Source organism: Hipposideros armiger, unplaced genomic scaffold, assembly GCF_001890085.2.
Source record: "Hipposideros armiger isolate ML-2016 unplaced genomic scaffold, ASM189008v1 scaffold_213, whole genome shotgun sequence".
In the NCBI taxonomy this organism is placed as follows: Eukaryota; Metazoa; Chordata; class Mammalia; order Chiroptera; family Hipposideridae; genus Hipposideros; species Hipposideros armiger.
This window is the reverse complement of record NW_017731563.1, coordinates 1,238,801-1,254,656: the sequence shown is the minus strand read 5'-3', so window position 1 is coordinate 1,254,656 and position 15,856 is coordinate 1,238,801. Positions and strand designations below refer to the sequence as shown.

General features: G+C 38.0%; 1 protein-coding gene across 1 annotated transcript in view; it reads right to left on the bottom strand.

Moving 5' to 3' along the window:
- ERC1 (ELKS/RAB6-interacting/CAST family member 1) overlaps positions 1-15,856 on the bottom strand; it is a 543,350-nt gene that overhangs the window by 363,568 nt on the left and 163,926 nt on the right. The window contains exon 8 of the mRNA XM_019654119.1: positions 9,402-9,569. Coding sequence (XP_019509664.1) covers positions 9,402-9,569 — 168 coding nt within the window. The remainder of the gene's footprint in view (positions 1-9,401; positions 9,570-15,856) is intronic.

Below are 15,856 nucleotides of genomic sequence, written 5' to 3'. Positions count from 1 at the left end.
CCCCCCCCGGCTACAAACAACCTCTAATTCCACATATATCAATCAGCTTTCCGCTACTATTAAATCTAAACTCTAAATACCAAAATCTAGGAACTGAAGAAGCAAGCAAGGAGCAAGGTGAAATAAACCTAAGTTACAGAAGCAGAAGGAAATGATAACATCTGCACGAGCAAATGAAACTCTAAGCTATGTTATCATTTATACTCAAGCAAGAAACTGTACAATTTTAACACAGGTTTTGAATGTAGCTTAGGTTCAAACGCTCAATTACATTTTCCAGGTCAGTGATTTACTATAAAGTAAGAAATTTACTGTAACACAAAACTACTTTAAACCACAGGGAGAGCCCTGGGAAGGAGGAACCCAATCTAATCCCATGGTACTGCATGCCTGGCCATCTGCTATTGTCCCGTTTCTTTCTCTGGGCACAGGGATGTCCCAGTGCATGCAAATACGTACACTGTCTAGAAAGCTAGGAGGCTATACTGGGAAGTGATGCCCAGACAAAGCCAAAACCAGTACAGAGAATGTGGCTCACAGTCCAGCCATTATCACAGATGCTACTGTTCTCAGAAACAAATGATTTTTTTAAATGCATATCTAATATGCCAAAAGTAATCCAAGCAATATATTATTTCCTGGTATCCCCCTTAAATATTAAAATATTTAACTATTATTTTAACATACAATTATAAATAATATTTGTGAAAAAACAATTAGAGAATGCAGATGCCAAAGAACAAGAAAAGAATGAAAGCAGAGTTACTACCTGCCTCTTCCTTACGTGTCTGACTCAAGAAGCAAAGTATGTTAAGTGTTGTATAGAATTAAGACATCTCTCCAGGAATATCTGAAGTTCTACCAAGAAGGTTCTATTGCAATATCGTACTGCAGAGAAATCTGTAAAGGTTTTGATGGAAAAAACTTCAGAACCAGAGGAAAGAAAAGCTGAATTTTCCTAAAAATTAACAGGACAATAGAGATGAGTATATTTGCTGAAAACTTTCTCATTATGTAAGAACTAGAAAATTTTTCCTAGAGACCAGGTAATATGAGAGTTCATAATAAGAAACAAAAGGTATTTATATGCTCTAACAGAAGTTTTTAAGATTCCATATTACAAAATGTTTGAAGAACAGAAGTGAAATTCCAAGGCATGACACCCTGGAAACGAATACTGCTCTCTGGGCTTGGGTGTCCCACCCGTTCCCCACCTGCCTAGCAGGTTTTCATTCATTTTCAAGACTCAGCCCCCAAGACTTTTTTCACACAAGGTCAAATATAAAACTTCTTGCTTTGTGCCCCACCATTATATGAATGTACACCATTCATATAACTTCTTTAACTCCCACACTCTGAGACTCTGAGAGCAGAAACCACATTTTACTTGTCTTTGTAATTACGTAGCACATGCCTAGTACATGAAATGAGTGCATGAAGATAGTTCAGGAAGACTGGGAAGACCGGAAAGCCCACAAGAACATTATTTTTACTCTGCATCTATAAATGTACTCAGTAAGGGCGAAAAAGGAACAAAAGCAAAGAATATGTCAGTGTACACAAATATACATATATATTACTTTAAAAGCTAGGAAATGTAGGTATGGGGGTGGAGGGGGGCCTGAAATAGCCAAACACAGTTGTGTATATCATATGCCTCATAATCCAATCATCACTATAAGAAAGAATTCTATGGAGTGATCGCTCCAATTGACTCAGATTTTTAAGACATATATAAAGCCCTAGAAGAAGAAGAGAGAAATATGGATTTATAAAAAGACTAGACCTGCAAACAAACTGGGCTTACAAACAAAAAATCTATAGACAACAAAAAGTGCTTTTAGAATTATCTTGATAAATATATCCATCTGATAGAGACTTCTTACAACATACCACAAAAATCTTTTCTGGGCCTATTCAACATTTTATCACTTCCATGAAAGCATAAAGAATATGCTCATAAATGGGTAGAAGGCATAAAACTGGAGATAAACTATATAATCAAGATTATATAATCTAGATAAACTATATAATCAAGATTCAAAAAGATTCTCAAAGATTAAAGCAATTGGCTGAATTTAACAAAGTAAAATTTAATAAGACTAAACAATATCAACACCTTACATTCACAGTATGGAACACTTTACAGGTCCCAAGTTGCCTTCATACACATCATAAAAAACCGCCTGAATTAACAATTACATCCTATCTATAGAGGAAGAAACCAAATGCTGGTGAGCCTCAGTGAGTGGCCCAAACTAACATTTCAGCTGGTGTCAGGAATAGAACATTAGTAATACTCCAGTTATCCCTTTTGCAATTAGATCCAAAATTCCAACTGGACAAGTCAAACATGGAGGAAAAATAAGTTTAGACAAATAACTGTCATCAGAAAGATTAACTAGGGCCAATACGAACAATGGAAAAAACAAATATTTCACCTGGGAAAAGAAGATTTAGAGCTGTCAAACAGCAAGCTGCCAAACATCTAAGAAGCCATCCTGTGGAAGGGTTACCCCTGTTCAGGGCGGCTGCCATTAACCTCAACCGGCAAATACTAAGTAGCCAAATTCTGGTTCAAGAAATGAGGTCAGAATTGTCCAAGTCATTTATTCATCATAATTGGACATATGTGACCATAAGCTGAATAAATCCATTTGCCAGAGACTTTATAGGAAAAATTTAATCAAAAAGACAGCTGGACTTTATTAAATAAGACTCTACATCTGTATCGGACATAGTTTGAAAACGTAAAAATGAACTTCTCAGGAAAGGTGGTTCAAATTTCAGGATTATAAAATGAAGAATAAATTTAAAATAAAATAGAGAGAAAATTATTTTCCAATGAAAACAGATAGGTATATACAGAGAGGGTTTCTCTAGACATTTTTACGATTAATATAAAAACAAAAGGAAACATAAAAGTATATAATAAACACCCATGTACCAACCATGCAAATAAACAAAAGTTAATCTGCCCCCAGTTATTTTAAATTATATTACATATTTAATATGTACATATATGTATATATCTATATATGTTATGAAGTACAATAAATCAAACACACATAAATTCATCACCTACCTTAAGAATGAGAAACTACCTAATCTACTTAAAATATTTACACACACACACACACACACACACACACACACACACACACACACACACTCCTTCTTATTCCATCTCTCTGCCTTCCCTATCTCTGGAAGAAATAACTTCTGAATTTTTATCCTAAATATTCCCTTGCCTTAAAAAAAAAAGATCAATATGTTCCACTGTGTGACTTTCTGTCAATGAACACTTGTGCTTAGTGTTTCCTCAGTTTTGTTTTGGTATTTTAAAATCCAAACAAGGTTACTAAGAGCATTACTACACACACACATCCTGGAGTTCATTTAAGGTGTATGTATCCAGGAGGGTATGCTGAATTTTAACCTAGTAAGATAAATGCTTTCATGAGTAGTTGCAACTTAAAATCCCAGCAGCATTGTGTAATCCAGTTGCCATATTTACCAATACTTGATATTGTCAGACTTCTTACATTTTGCCAACATCACATAAAATGGTAGGTATGAAATGGTTTCTTAGTCTGGTCTTATTTTCCAACCCCTGATTACAGTGAGGGTAAATTACTTTTTATATTTATTTGCCATCTGTGTTTCCTCACATTATATATATTTTATTAACACATGCATAGGTTGTAAAAGTATGAAAACATGCTTTCTGACCTAAGTTAGGGGAACACAAATAACAAAATCAAGTGTTTATCTCTGGGACAGAATGGAGGGGAACACTATCAAGAAAAGATACGTCAAGGAACTTCAACTTTATTTCTTAAGTTGAGTAATCAAAATTACTTATTATTCTCTATCCTTTCTTGTACCCTGACTTGTACAAAGTCAGGGCCAGCCTAGTGGCTTGTTGGTTAAGAGTTGTCTTGGTAGCGTGAGCGCTGAGCAGCAGGGCTGCCGGTTCGGATCCCACATGGGCCAGTGATGCTGCGCCCTCTACAGCTAAGATGGTGAACAACAGCTCGACCTGGAGCTGGGCTGCTGTGAGTCGCTGGCGATGGTATAGGCTGCAGTGGCGCTGCAGTGGGCTGCCATGAGCTACCGTGAGTGGCCAGCAGCCAGTGTTGAGTGGCAGGAAGCCAGCATGAGCTACTGTGAGCTGTCCAATGGCTGGACACCGATCTGCCTCAGCCGGGAAGAGCACAATGGTCACAATACCAACATGGGCCAGTGAAGCAACGTCCTCCACAACTAGACTAAGAACAAAAGGACAGCAACTGTCTGTTCCCCTTCCCTGATTCCCCAACGCTGTTCCCTCCTCCGATTCCCCAATAAAATCTTAAAAAAGAAAATATTTATATCTACACACACACACACACACAAACACACACACAGCATAAACCCATGGTCAACGAGCAAGGGAAGTATAGCACCCATGACCTCTCATGAAAAAGTATTCAAGGAATTCTTGGATACCCAGATGCACCAGCACGGCCAGGGAGGGACTTCTGAACATGAGCACTGGTACACTCATTGTGATCCATGTTTTGGATCACTTATCCAAGCTCGTGCATTCTTAGGTCTTGGAAATTGGAATGCTTATCTCTTCAGGGTCAAAAACGATCCATATAAGGGAACCAAAATAAGTATGCCACTATGTGTTGAGATTAACCTTGGAAAACTGTGAGCTGTTGACTAAACCGCTACTCTGAATGAACTGGGCCTCTAGTTTTAAAAACTCACAGAAGGCAACCTGAAATCCAGAATCTTCTCAGAATAGAACACGGGAATTTCTAAACATATCATCAAACAGTAAGAGTCTCAAGCTTTGGAAAGAGCCAAAATGCCAAAAGCAAGAATTTGCAGAGCTCTGTCGACCTGATAATTATCTAACAAATTCAGCATGTGTCCACCAGAATCCCAGATTAGTGACAAATCTCAGGATTTATTTGATTTAAGAGAAATCTTTAATTACAGCTGAGAGTCGCCTCAATGTTCTTTACACAATCAAGTCCTGGACTCTTTTCACTGTGTCTGTTCATGTGACATACAGCTCCCACCAGTGTGAAATGGAAGGATGACCTTGGTCCGTGGGGAAGACAACTGTGAAAGAAGTAGGTATGAATGTGGAACACAAAGCCACCTAGAATGCCCCCACCAACCCAGACAGTGGAAGGCCTTTTCCTGGAAGCCTCCAACAGATCCTGAATGCTGCAGAACCCCAGAGGCTTTTGCTCTGGGACCTTCCAGGAGTTCAAGGTCTCTCTTGGTGTGGTCCTTTCCACAACCACACTGACCATGGTCCTCTCCAAAGCCTTTGTGGTTACCACCATCTTCCATACTAAGAAGCTCCACACTCCAGCCAATGAGAATTGGCTCCTTGGCCATAATCAACCTCATGATTTTCACCTTGGTCACATCCATCAGCATCACATACACCATCATATCCACACCTAGAACTTTAGCCAAATCATATGTGACATCTGGCTATCTTCTGGCATCACGTGCTACACGGCCTCCAACCTGCATCTCTGCATCACTGCTCTGAACAGGTACTGAGTCATCACCCATGCCCTGTAGTACCATAAACACCAGAAATGCAGCTTCCATAGTCACCATCATCTGAGCCATCTTCACCTGTATCTGTATCCTGTCACTCTTCTCCCCATCCTATACTATCTACTCCAATGTGGTGTCTTCTCGCCCTGTCCATGTTACTCATCATCTCCTACACAGCCTCCTGAAGCCACCATCATTTACCACAGCTCAGTTCATCAAAGTTCACTCTACACCCACAAGCCCAGCCTCCAGGAGGGGCAATGCACTCAACCAGCTCCCCTTGTTTATCAACCACATGAAAACCAAGTTTGCTAATAGTAGCCTGGAGCAAGAGAATATTTGCAGCTCAGGAATTAAAGCCATAATAAAAACAGAGTTCTTTGGAGAACCTTAAACTGCCTCTAAACTTAACTGTGTTCATTTTGTTTATTTTGTGTAGATCTGAAAATAAAAGCTTCTTCTACTTAACCAGCAAACGAAGGTCTAGGAACTACATCAGAAATGTTGATTCTGATCATGTTAGTACAGTAACTTTTAAAACAAAATACTAGACAGAACATAAAGTCTCTAAGCACTACAAAATGACAGGCATAGAGGTAATTATTTAAAGAGAAGCAGTAATAATCTTAACCAGTTTTAAAAGTAGCTGTTTTACCTATTTAATAACTATCTTAAGACAAATCACAATCTACAAAATGACAAATCAGTGAGGCAGGGTAGCATACTAGAAAAAGCACAATCACTGGCCCTCCACTGCATCCTGGGAAAGAGAGAGAGTCTAGACAAAGAATAATGCATGCAACGTTTGTACAAGGTTCTACAGTGTCAAAAAGCTTTAACACGGACTTTCAGTCAAGATGGCTGAGTAGGTAAATGCTATGCTCGCCTCCTCCCACGACCACATCAAATTTACAACTAAATTATAGAACAACCACCTTGAGAACCACCTAAAGACTAGCTGAACAGAAGTCCTATAATTAAAATATAAAGAAGAAGCCATATCAAGACTGATACAGAGAGCAGAGAAGCAAAATGGGCTGGTTCCAACACCCACGTGTGGCAGTTAAGAATTGAGAGAGATGAAAAAAATAAAGAAAGAAATCTTAACTTTTGCAACAACATGGATGGACCCAGGGGATATTATGTTAAGTGAAATAAGTCAGATAGAGAAAGACAAATACCATATGATCTCACTTATATTGGAATCTAAAGAACAAATAAATGAACAAACAAAACAGGAACAACTCATAGATACAGAGAACAAACTAATGGTTGCCAGATGGGAGGAGGATTGGGGCCAGGGTAAAAAAGGTGAAGAGATTAAGAAGTACAAAATGGTAGTTACAAAATAGTCACAGGGATGTAAAGTACAGCATAGGGAATATAGTCAACAATATTATAAAAACTATGTATAGTGCCACGTGGGTACTAGACTAGTCAGGGGGATCACTTCATAAATCACATAAATATACACCTGAAACTAATATAATATTGACTGTCAATTGTAATTGAAACAAAAAAAATTTTTGATGAATTAATTTTTAAAAAAGTATTGAAACTAGAGAGAAGTAGTAATTACAGGACACTATGAGTACACTAAATGTCACTGACTTGTATACTTTATAATGATTAATTCTGTTATATGTGAATTTCACCTCAATGAAAAATACATAAAAAAGTAATATTTAAAAAATGCTTGAACACATTATCACATAATCCCCCCAACAGGGAAGCTGTAATGGGAAAAGCTGCATTTTAGAGTAAGACCAACCTGTGTCAAAATCTGAAGCTATCACTTTTTAGCTAAACAAATTTCTACAAATGAGTCTTTCTTATCCTATATTATGTCTGGGGTTTGTTTGTTTTGAGTTGTTTTTGTTTTGGGAGTAAGAATAGGTAACCATAGGGGATAAGATGCCAAGATGTGTTTCGTTAGTGGGTACTATAATAATTTAATGAGTCAGGGCTAACATCTTTTTATTCCTTTAAGAAATGGGATAAAATAGTTCAGAATACGTGCTTCCATGAAGTTAGAGTAAGTATATTTGAGAAGTTTTGTTTTAGCTAAACAACCTACACTATAGACCTACACTATATGGGGATATAGATGAGCATGTACACTGAGTCACATGTAAAGTATATTTCTTATCATGTGTCACAGTCTAAAAATTTAGCCACTGATTTGTGATAGAGAAATCAAGCTCTAAAAGCCATGGCCAAAGGGATGGAAGGATTAAACAAGATAAAAAAGATTATAAAATGAGTAACGTAAGTCTTGCCATTCTATTTTTACAAACTATGATTACTTCAGGATAATAAGGTTTTGGTTCTAACTTCAAACCTCCAAGTCACAGTTATTAAAAACTTTTTTAAAAAATGTTTACCTAGTTACCTAAGACATGCATTACTTCCAAACAGCTTTTGAGTTCTAACCAATACACTTGTTACTTGGCAAATTCCACCAACATTATAAATGCATATCCTCTCATATAAATGCATATTCTACTTCAAGGAATTTACCTAGAAATATACTTCACAAATGTATAAACTAAATATGTACAACGCTTTTTAACTGCAGCATCGTGTTATGCAAACTAAATGTGCATTGGTAAAAACCTAGTTAAATATTGGGTTGTCAGTAAAGTCATGACGTATTTTTTCTTTGTTTTTCATTGCAAAAATGCATCATGACTTTTCCGACAACCCAATAAATTATAGTCCACTTATACAGTGCTGTCAGCAACGATGAGGGAGCCCTTGGAAGGAGTTTCAAAACATAGGAACAGAAAAAAAGGAAAGGAACAGGCAATAGGAACGGTAACATTTGTGTTAAAAGACACATTTTTGCTTTATATAGATTATGCATAAAATGTTTCTGGAAGAATATATAAGAAACAGGTAAGGGGAAGTAAGCAGTTGAGGGGAAAGGGTGAGAAGGATATATATAAAATTTAGAATTTATAAATATAAACTTTTTTATCCTTAGCATAAAAATTTAAAACAATAAACTAGCATCCACTAAAAAAAATACATTCAACTGATAGAGTATCAAATTTTTATATTTACATATAGAAAGGAAATGAAACCAAACTAATACAGGACAAATACATGACACAGTCCTCTGTACATAAAATAAAAGCTGAATTTGAGGTTTAAGAGAGTTTTATTCCTTGCCCATTGTTAGGGAGGTTAAAAATAAACTAGAGCAATGTTAAATACTATCACCTCAGTGGAGATGAACAATAACTACCAGTGTCTCCTACAACTGTTATCTCAAGGGCACCCCTTAATTAAGCTTTAAAAAAAAAAAGGAACAATTATTAGTACCTTTCTTATTTATCCCAGAGTTAGCTTCTTTCCAACAATGATTAACATAAAAAATTAAGAAATTCTTCCTTTCCTTCACACATGTACATTGTATGTTAAATTATAGTAGCATGCTTTATATTCAAAATTATAGTCTTATTAATCATGTAGATGGAGCTGCAACCATCCTAAGTTCATGTATAATACAAATTCATGTCATACAGTTCCCATACAGAAGAGGTAGAAGAATGTCAACGTAAACACTGCCAATGTAGGCACTTTTCAGAAGTAATAGCATGCAAAATACTACTGAAGATATTAACAGTGGTTACTTTAAAATTTTAAAAACTGTATATGCACAGCAATTTTAACACTCTACCTATTACAACAACAGTTTTAATTACTAACCGCAAAAAACAAAACAGAAGAATGAGACAAACATTGACACTTGGTCTAATTCAATGGTAGGAATGAGGACCCTGCCAGACGGGAATACCAACCTGGGAACATCTGCACCTTACCTTCTTCTGAAGGACATTGACCTTCCGCTCCTTCACGTCCAGCATGTCCTTGAGGTCATGTATCTCTCCAGCTTGTGTTCCCTTCTCCTCAGCCAAATCTTGAATCTGTTTTGTCTTCTTATTCAGCATGGTTTCCTTCTCTTCCAAACGCAATCGGAGAGCATCCACCTAAAAAATATGAGAGTTTTACAAATGATTAATGTAATTCCTTCCAAATACATGTGTATAGTTGCTCAAATCATATTTATATAGTAAACTTTCATTAGAATCAAATAAAATACAACTATAAATATAATTATTACTATTTAGAAATCAACTCTAAAATTTTGTGAGCACTTTTATGATAAAAATAAAATTTACATCAGTTAAATTTATCATGAGATGATAGGATAAGCAGGTCTGAACCAAGGGGACAAAATGGAGACTTGTTATAAAGACGTTGATTTTGCTACTGCTATAAAAGTAGCATAATCTACAACTGTGTTTCTCAGACTTTATATGCATTAGAATCACTTGGGGTTTAAACAGATTGCCAGTCCCAGCCATCAGAGTTTCTGATTCAGCTGGGTTAGGGCTCAAGAGTTAATATTTCTATTTTTCTAAGTTCCCAAGTGATGCTACACTGTTTTAGAAAATCTAAAATTAGAATGAAACCATAAGCATCACCAAGCATGACACTGCTGTATCAGATAATACAATCTAGCTATAAGACATGATGCTTTTAGGACACTGCCATAATGTCCTTAGATATCTGTACAAGGCAAAGCAAAGGTGTACTTTCAGACCCCAAGACTAGCCAGCTGAAGTCTGGTATCCAGTTACCACAAGAAGTCTAACAATTTGTGTTAGATGTAAATGTTATTTTACATCTAACACAAATCTAATGATAACACTTATTTCTAAATCCATTCACAGCACATTTCATTAAGCATACTTATACACTGAAGGTTTTTTGTTTGTTTTGGATTTTTTGCTTTTCCACTAAGGATTTATAACTCAACCAATAACGACACATTTGATTATAGCAAAAAATGAGTTAGATTTCTTTCATCTTAAGACAGTGCTATTCAATAGGAATACAATATGAGTCATATATGAAAGCCACATGAAATTTTAAATTTTACAGCAGCTACATTAAAAAGTAAAAAAAAGGAGGGCCGGCCAAGTGGCGCGTTGGTTAGGAGTTGGCTTGAGATGCCAGCTCTGAGCAGATAGGCCCCGGTTCAGATCCCACATGAGGGCCAGTGACGCTGCCCTTTACAGCTAAGATGGTGAACAACAGCTCAACCCGGAACTGGGCTGTGGTGAGTCGCCGGCAACGGCACAGGCTGCAGTGGGGCTGGCTGGCAGCTGGCCTGCTCTTTTGTGAGCTGCTGTGAGCAGCTGTGAGCTGCCGTGAGTGGCCGTCCAATGGCCGGAGAGCAACTGCCTCACCCGGGAAGAGCGCAATGATAATACCAACATGGGCCAGTGAAGCGATGTCCTCCACAACTAGACTGAAGAACAAAAGGACAGCAACTTGTATGTTCCCCTTCCCCGACTCCCCAACAATGTTCCCCTCTCCCAATTCCCCGATAAAATCTTTAAATAAATAAATAAAAAAGAAACAAGTAAAATTAATTTTATTGAATTTTATTTATCTAACATATCTACAGTGTTATCATTTCAAACGTAGTCCACAAAAAAACTATTAATGAGCTATTTTACATTCTTTGTTTCAATGCATATTCTAATTTCCATTTGTATCACATCTCAGTTTGAACTGGCCGTATATCCAGTGCTCAATAAACATAGCTGGCTGATGGCTATCAAACTGACAGCACAAATCTAAGAAACCAAGTATGTTTCTATTAAACATCTTTAATTTTGAATTGTCCTGTATTACTTTTCCTGTCTGAGTATGGATTAAGCCATAAAGAAAAAACCGGTAATGGGAGTAATGACTCACATTCAGAGTACAGCAAAACTCTCAGGAAAAATCTAATATTATATGTAAACTATAAGGCATCTAAGAACCAGTACTGTGTATATGGTGGTATTTACTGCTCAGTATTATGGAAAACTTCCTAGGTGACTAGTCTCATTGAGACTGCTATACTTAAGTCATTATGTACTTAAAATTATGTTGGACTATGCTGGAAAGGAAATACATGTAAATATACTAGCTTTCACTCTGCTAAACTACATTTCTACCAGCCACTTCAATGCCATGAAGCCAGAAAATGTGGAAGCAATCATTTTAGGTCCCATTTATTATTGTTCACCACAAGTTCTATCAATAAACACTCTTTCACCTTTAATTTTCCTCTATTATAATTTAATAAATGATACACGGTTAACCACATTATATTCTGGAAAGGCTCACCTTAGAACTTTCAAACTCTGGCTCTTCTCATAAGTGGCCTGAAGTGACTTCTGAAAATGGTTCACCACTCAATTGAACCAGAAAATCCCACAAAATCATGCAAATCAAGAGGTCCAAATCTTCATGTTCACTTTAAGAACACTCGTGAAACTGCCCAGGCCATCAAGGGTATGCATATCCGAAAAGCCACCAAGTATCTTTACAGAAGCAATGTGCGCCATTCCATCGTTACATGGTAGAGTTGGGAGGTGTGCCCAGGCCAAACAGTGAGCTGAATGCAGGGTCGGTGGCCCAGAGAGTGCTGAACTTTTGCTGCACGTGCTTAAAAATGCAGAGAGTAAAGCTGAACGTAAGGGTTTAGCTGTAGACTCTCTGGTCACTGAGCACAGCCAGGTGTTTGTTCCCAGGATGCAGCGCGGAACTTACAAAGCTTGTGGGCAGGTTAACATGAGCTCCCCCTGCCACACTGAGAGGATCCTCACTGAGAAAGAGCAGATTGTGCCTAAACCAGAGAGGAGGCTGCACAGAAGAAAAGGATCTCTCAGAAGAAACTGAAGAAACAAAATCGTATGCCCCGGGAATAAATTCAGCATCAAATAAATGCTAATAACAGTGAAAGAAAAAAAAAGATGAATGTTCAAAGTTTGAAAATTTTATTTGTGAAATAATTCTTTTCTTCTGTGCCTCCTAAATCTTAAATCTACTCTTTGTCCACAGCATAGCCTTTAACCTATCACCCCATGTTTCTTTATTCATCTCTACTCTGGTTTTTTCTCATTTCTCTCCCAGCACGAGCAATCATTTCAACATAGGCTCACATCATCTCCTTTTTAGTTGTATTTATTTTACAGATATTTACGTCTATATTAAACCATTTCCTCATCCTTCCCTCTGACTTCTGAAACTTCTGCATATGGTCATGTATATGCTTGCCAACCATATATACAGTATATTAAAAATGCTCACAGTTCTATCCTCAAGCATTGTATTTTCTTTCCTCCCATTCTCCCTGTGGAAAATTTTACTCTCTCACAGCAACCTGGGAAACTGGGACTTAGAGAGGACAGCAGGCCCAAGGCCTCGTAGCTATAAATAAGTGATAGAGCAGACATTTAAGATTACATGGTCTGTCGCCAGCTCCTACGATCTTAACCACTAAGTCTAGATTACACTCCTCCCCTAAGAGCTGGACAAAAAGAGCATACACTGTATGATTTCATGTATGTAAAATTCTAGAAAATAGAAACTAATTACAGTAATAGAAAGCAAATAAAGGGTTGCCTGAGAAGGAGGGAGGAAGAGGGGAGTCGTGAAGAATACCAGGGAAGGGCAGGAGAAAGGGTTTACCAAGAGGTACAAGAAAAGTTTTGGGACAATATTCATTACCTTGACTTTGGTGTTGGTTTCACAAGTGTAGGGGTCCAAACTTACATAATTGTACATTTTAAATATATGCAAAATTAGAAAGCACAGTATTGGTACAGGAATAAACCAGCAGACCTCTGCAACAGAAATGGGAGCTGAGCTACAAACCCACATACACAGGGACCCACATGTATATAAAACAGAGGTGACACTGCAATCAGGGAAAACAATTCAATAAATTGTTTTAGAAAACTGGCAGAAAGAAAATCCTAACTCATACAATAAACAGAAAAGAATTCTGGGTGAATTAAAGGTTTATATAAGAGAAGCAAATCTTTAAAACTTCAGGAAGGGAATACAAGAAAATGCTTTTAAGACACTGAGGCATGGCAGGATTTTTTTAAAAAGACACAAAAGAGATACATCACAAAGAAAAAAATACAGGCAAATCCAACTAAGTTAAAATTTAAAACGTCTAACTTCTGGGGCCCGCCGAGTGGCGCGATGGTTAAGACTGGCTTGGGACGCCAGAGGGCCCCAGTTCGGATCCCACATATGAGGGCCACTGACACTGCCCTCCACAGCTAAGATGCTGAACAACAGCTCAACCTGGAGCTGGGCTGCCGTGAGTTGCCGGCGACGGTGTAGGCTGCAGCCCCTGTGACAGTGGGTTGCCAGGGGCTACCGTGTGTAGCCAGCAGCCAGTGTGAGCTGCCAAGAGCCACTGTGAGCGACCGTCCAGAAGCCGGTGACTGATCTGCCTCGCACAGGAAGAGCGCAATGATGGTGCCAATTGGGCCAGTGAAGCAACGTCCTCCACAACTAGACTGAAGAACAAAATGACAGCAACTTGTCTGTTCCCCTTCCCCCAATTCCCCAGCACTGTTCCCATCCCCCCAATTCCCTCAATAAAAATCTTTAAAAAAAAAAAAATTTAAAACTTCTGCACATCATGACACCTTTTTAGTGTTTATTATTTAATCTGTATTTTTATGTGTCTGAAATAGTTCTTAATAAAAATAATACTAAGGAAAATAAAGGCATATTTATACATGTTTTTTAAAATGTAGATATTTTGCAAACTGACCAAAATTACAGTAAATATGACCCAATAATGAACTCCAATTTTCGAAATTTATGACCACTTACAATCACTCCAATACAATTAAATACTTTGGAATAAACCTAACAAAATATGAGTATGTACAGGATCTATATGCTGAAAACTAAATACAAATGGCTAATGGAAGATATCTAAGAAGATCTAAATAAATTCTTCCCTTGAATATTATATGAAATGTAAACTTGACACACGTCAAGATAGCCAGTTTACTTAAAATTTTCCTCAGGGACAAGGAAACCAAAAAGGATATTTAGCAGTGGTTTAAAAAAAATATGTATGTTTTACCGACAAACAGCAGAACTAAAATAAGCCAAGCCCAATGAATCTAAGAGAGGTTACACTAAAAATTTCCAGTTTGGGTGCCTGAATTCCGCACTAAAAACCTCAGATCAAAAATTAAAATTCAATGCAAAACAAGGATTAATTACATGACTTCTGAGTTCTCCACGGGTCCTTTTTTATATATATATAGATTTTATTGGGGATTTGGGGGAGGGGAACAGCATTGGGGAATCAAGGAAGGGGAACAGACAAGTTGTTGTCCTTTTGTTCTTCAGTCTAGTTGTAGAGGACGTTGCTTCACTGGCCCATGTTGTTATTATCATTGTACTCTTCCTGGGTGAGGCACATCAGTTGCCGGGCCCTGGATGGCTGCTCACGGTGGCTCTTGGCAGCTCATGCTGGCTGCCGGCCACTCATGCTGGCTGCCAGCCACTCACGGTAGCTTTACAGCAGCCCACTGCAGCTCCACTGCAGCCTGCCCAGCTCCAGGTCGAGCTGTTGTTCACCATCTTAGCTGTAGAGGACGCAGCGTTACTGGCCCTAATATGAGATCTGAACCGGGGCTCTGCTGCTCAGAGCTGGCATCCCAAGCCAACTCTTAACCAATGCTCCACTGGGCCGGCTCTCCACTGGTCCTTTCTAAAGTGCAAGATGACAAAAGTCTTTACATTTCCCTTGGTTTTCTTTCATCTACCTATTAAAATCAGAAATAGTCCATCATGGAAAGAAGAAAAACAGTCCAGAAGAGAAATGTCAGAACAGGCTGAATATTGATCCAATCAGAAGAGGGTTGCCACCACAGAGCAAACCTCTGTGGAATATGAAATTCAAAACCCAGGTTGCTCAAGGTGCCAAAAGAACCCACTGGCCCTCATCCACAAGGCATTCAGGCACAGCTCCAGACAGACTGCGTGGCTACTATTCCTACTGACAGCATCAGATTAGGTCCCTATCAGCTGAATCCATCTTAAGGCATCAGTCGCGGAGAGTCAAGAGGGTGCTTTCTGAATCCACAGACCTTTCTGCACAGTTAAAGATGATCAAGTCTTAGAAAACTATACGTTCAAAATTTTTTAAAAATAAATCACACGCTAATCATTTACACCCAATTCCTACACTCTAATTTGTATTTTGTATACTATATATTCCACCTGTAACATGTATACTATATATTCCAATAACCACAAGCAAAAAAACAAACAAAGCAACTGACATAAAAAACATTTTGAGGGCTGGCCAAGTGGCTCAGTTGGTTAAGAGCTCGCTCAAGAGTTTGAGCTCTGAGCAACAGCGGTTCGAGTCCAGCCCGAGCTGAGCAGC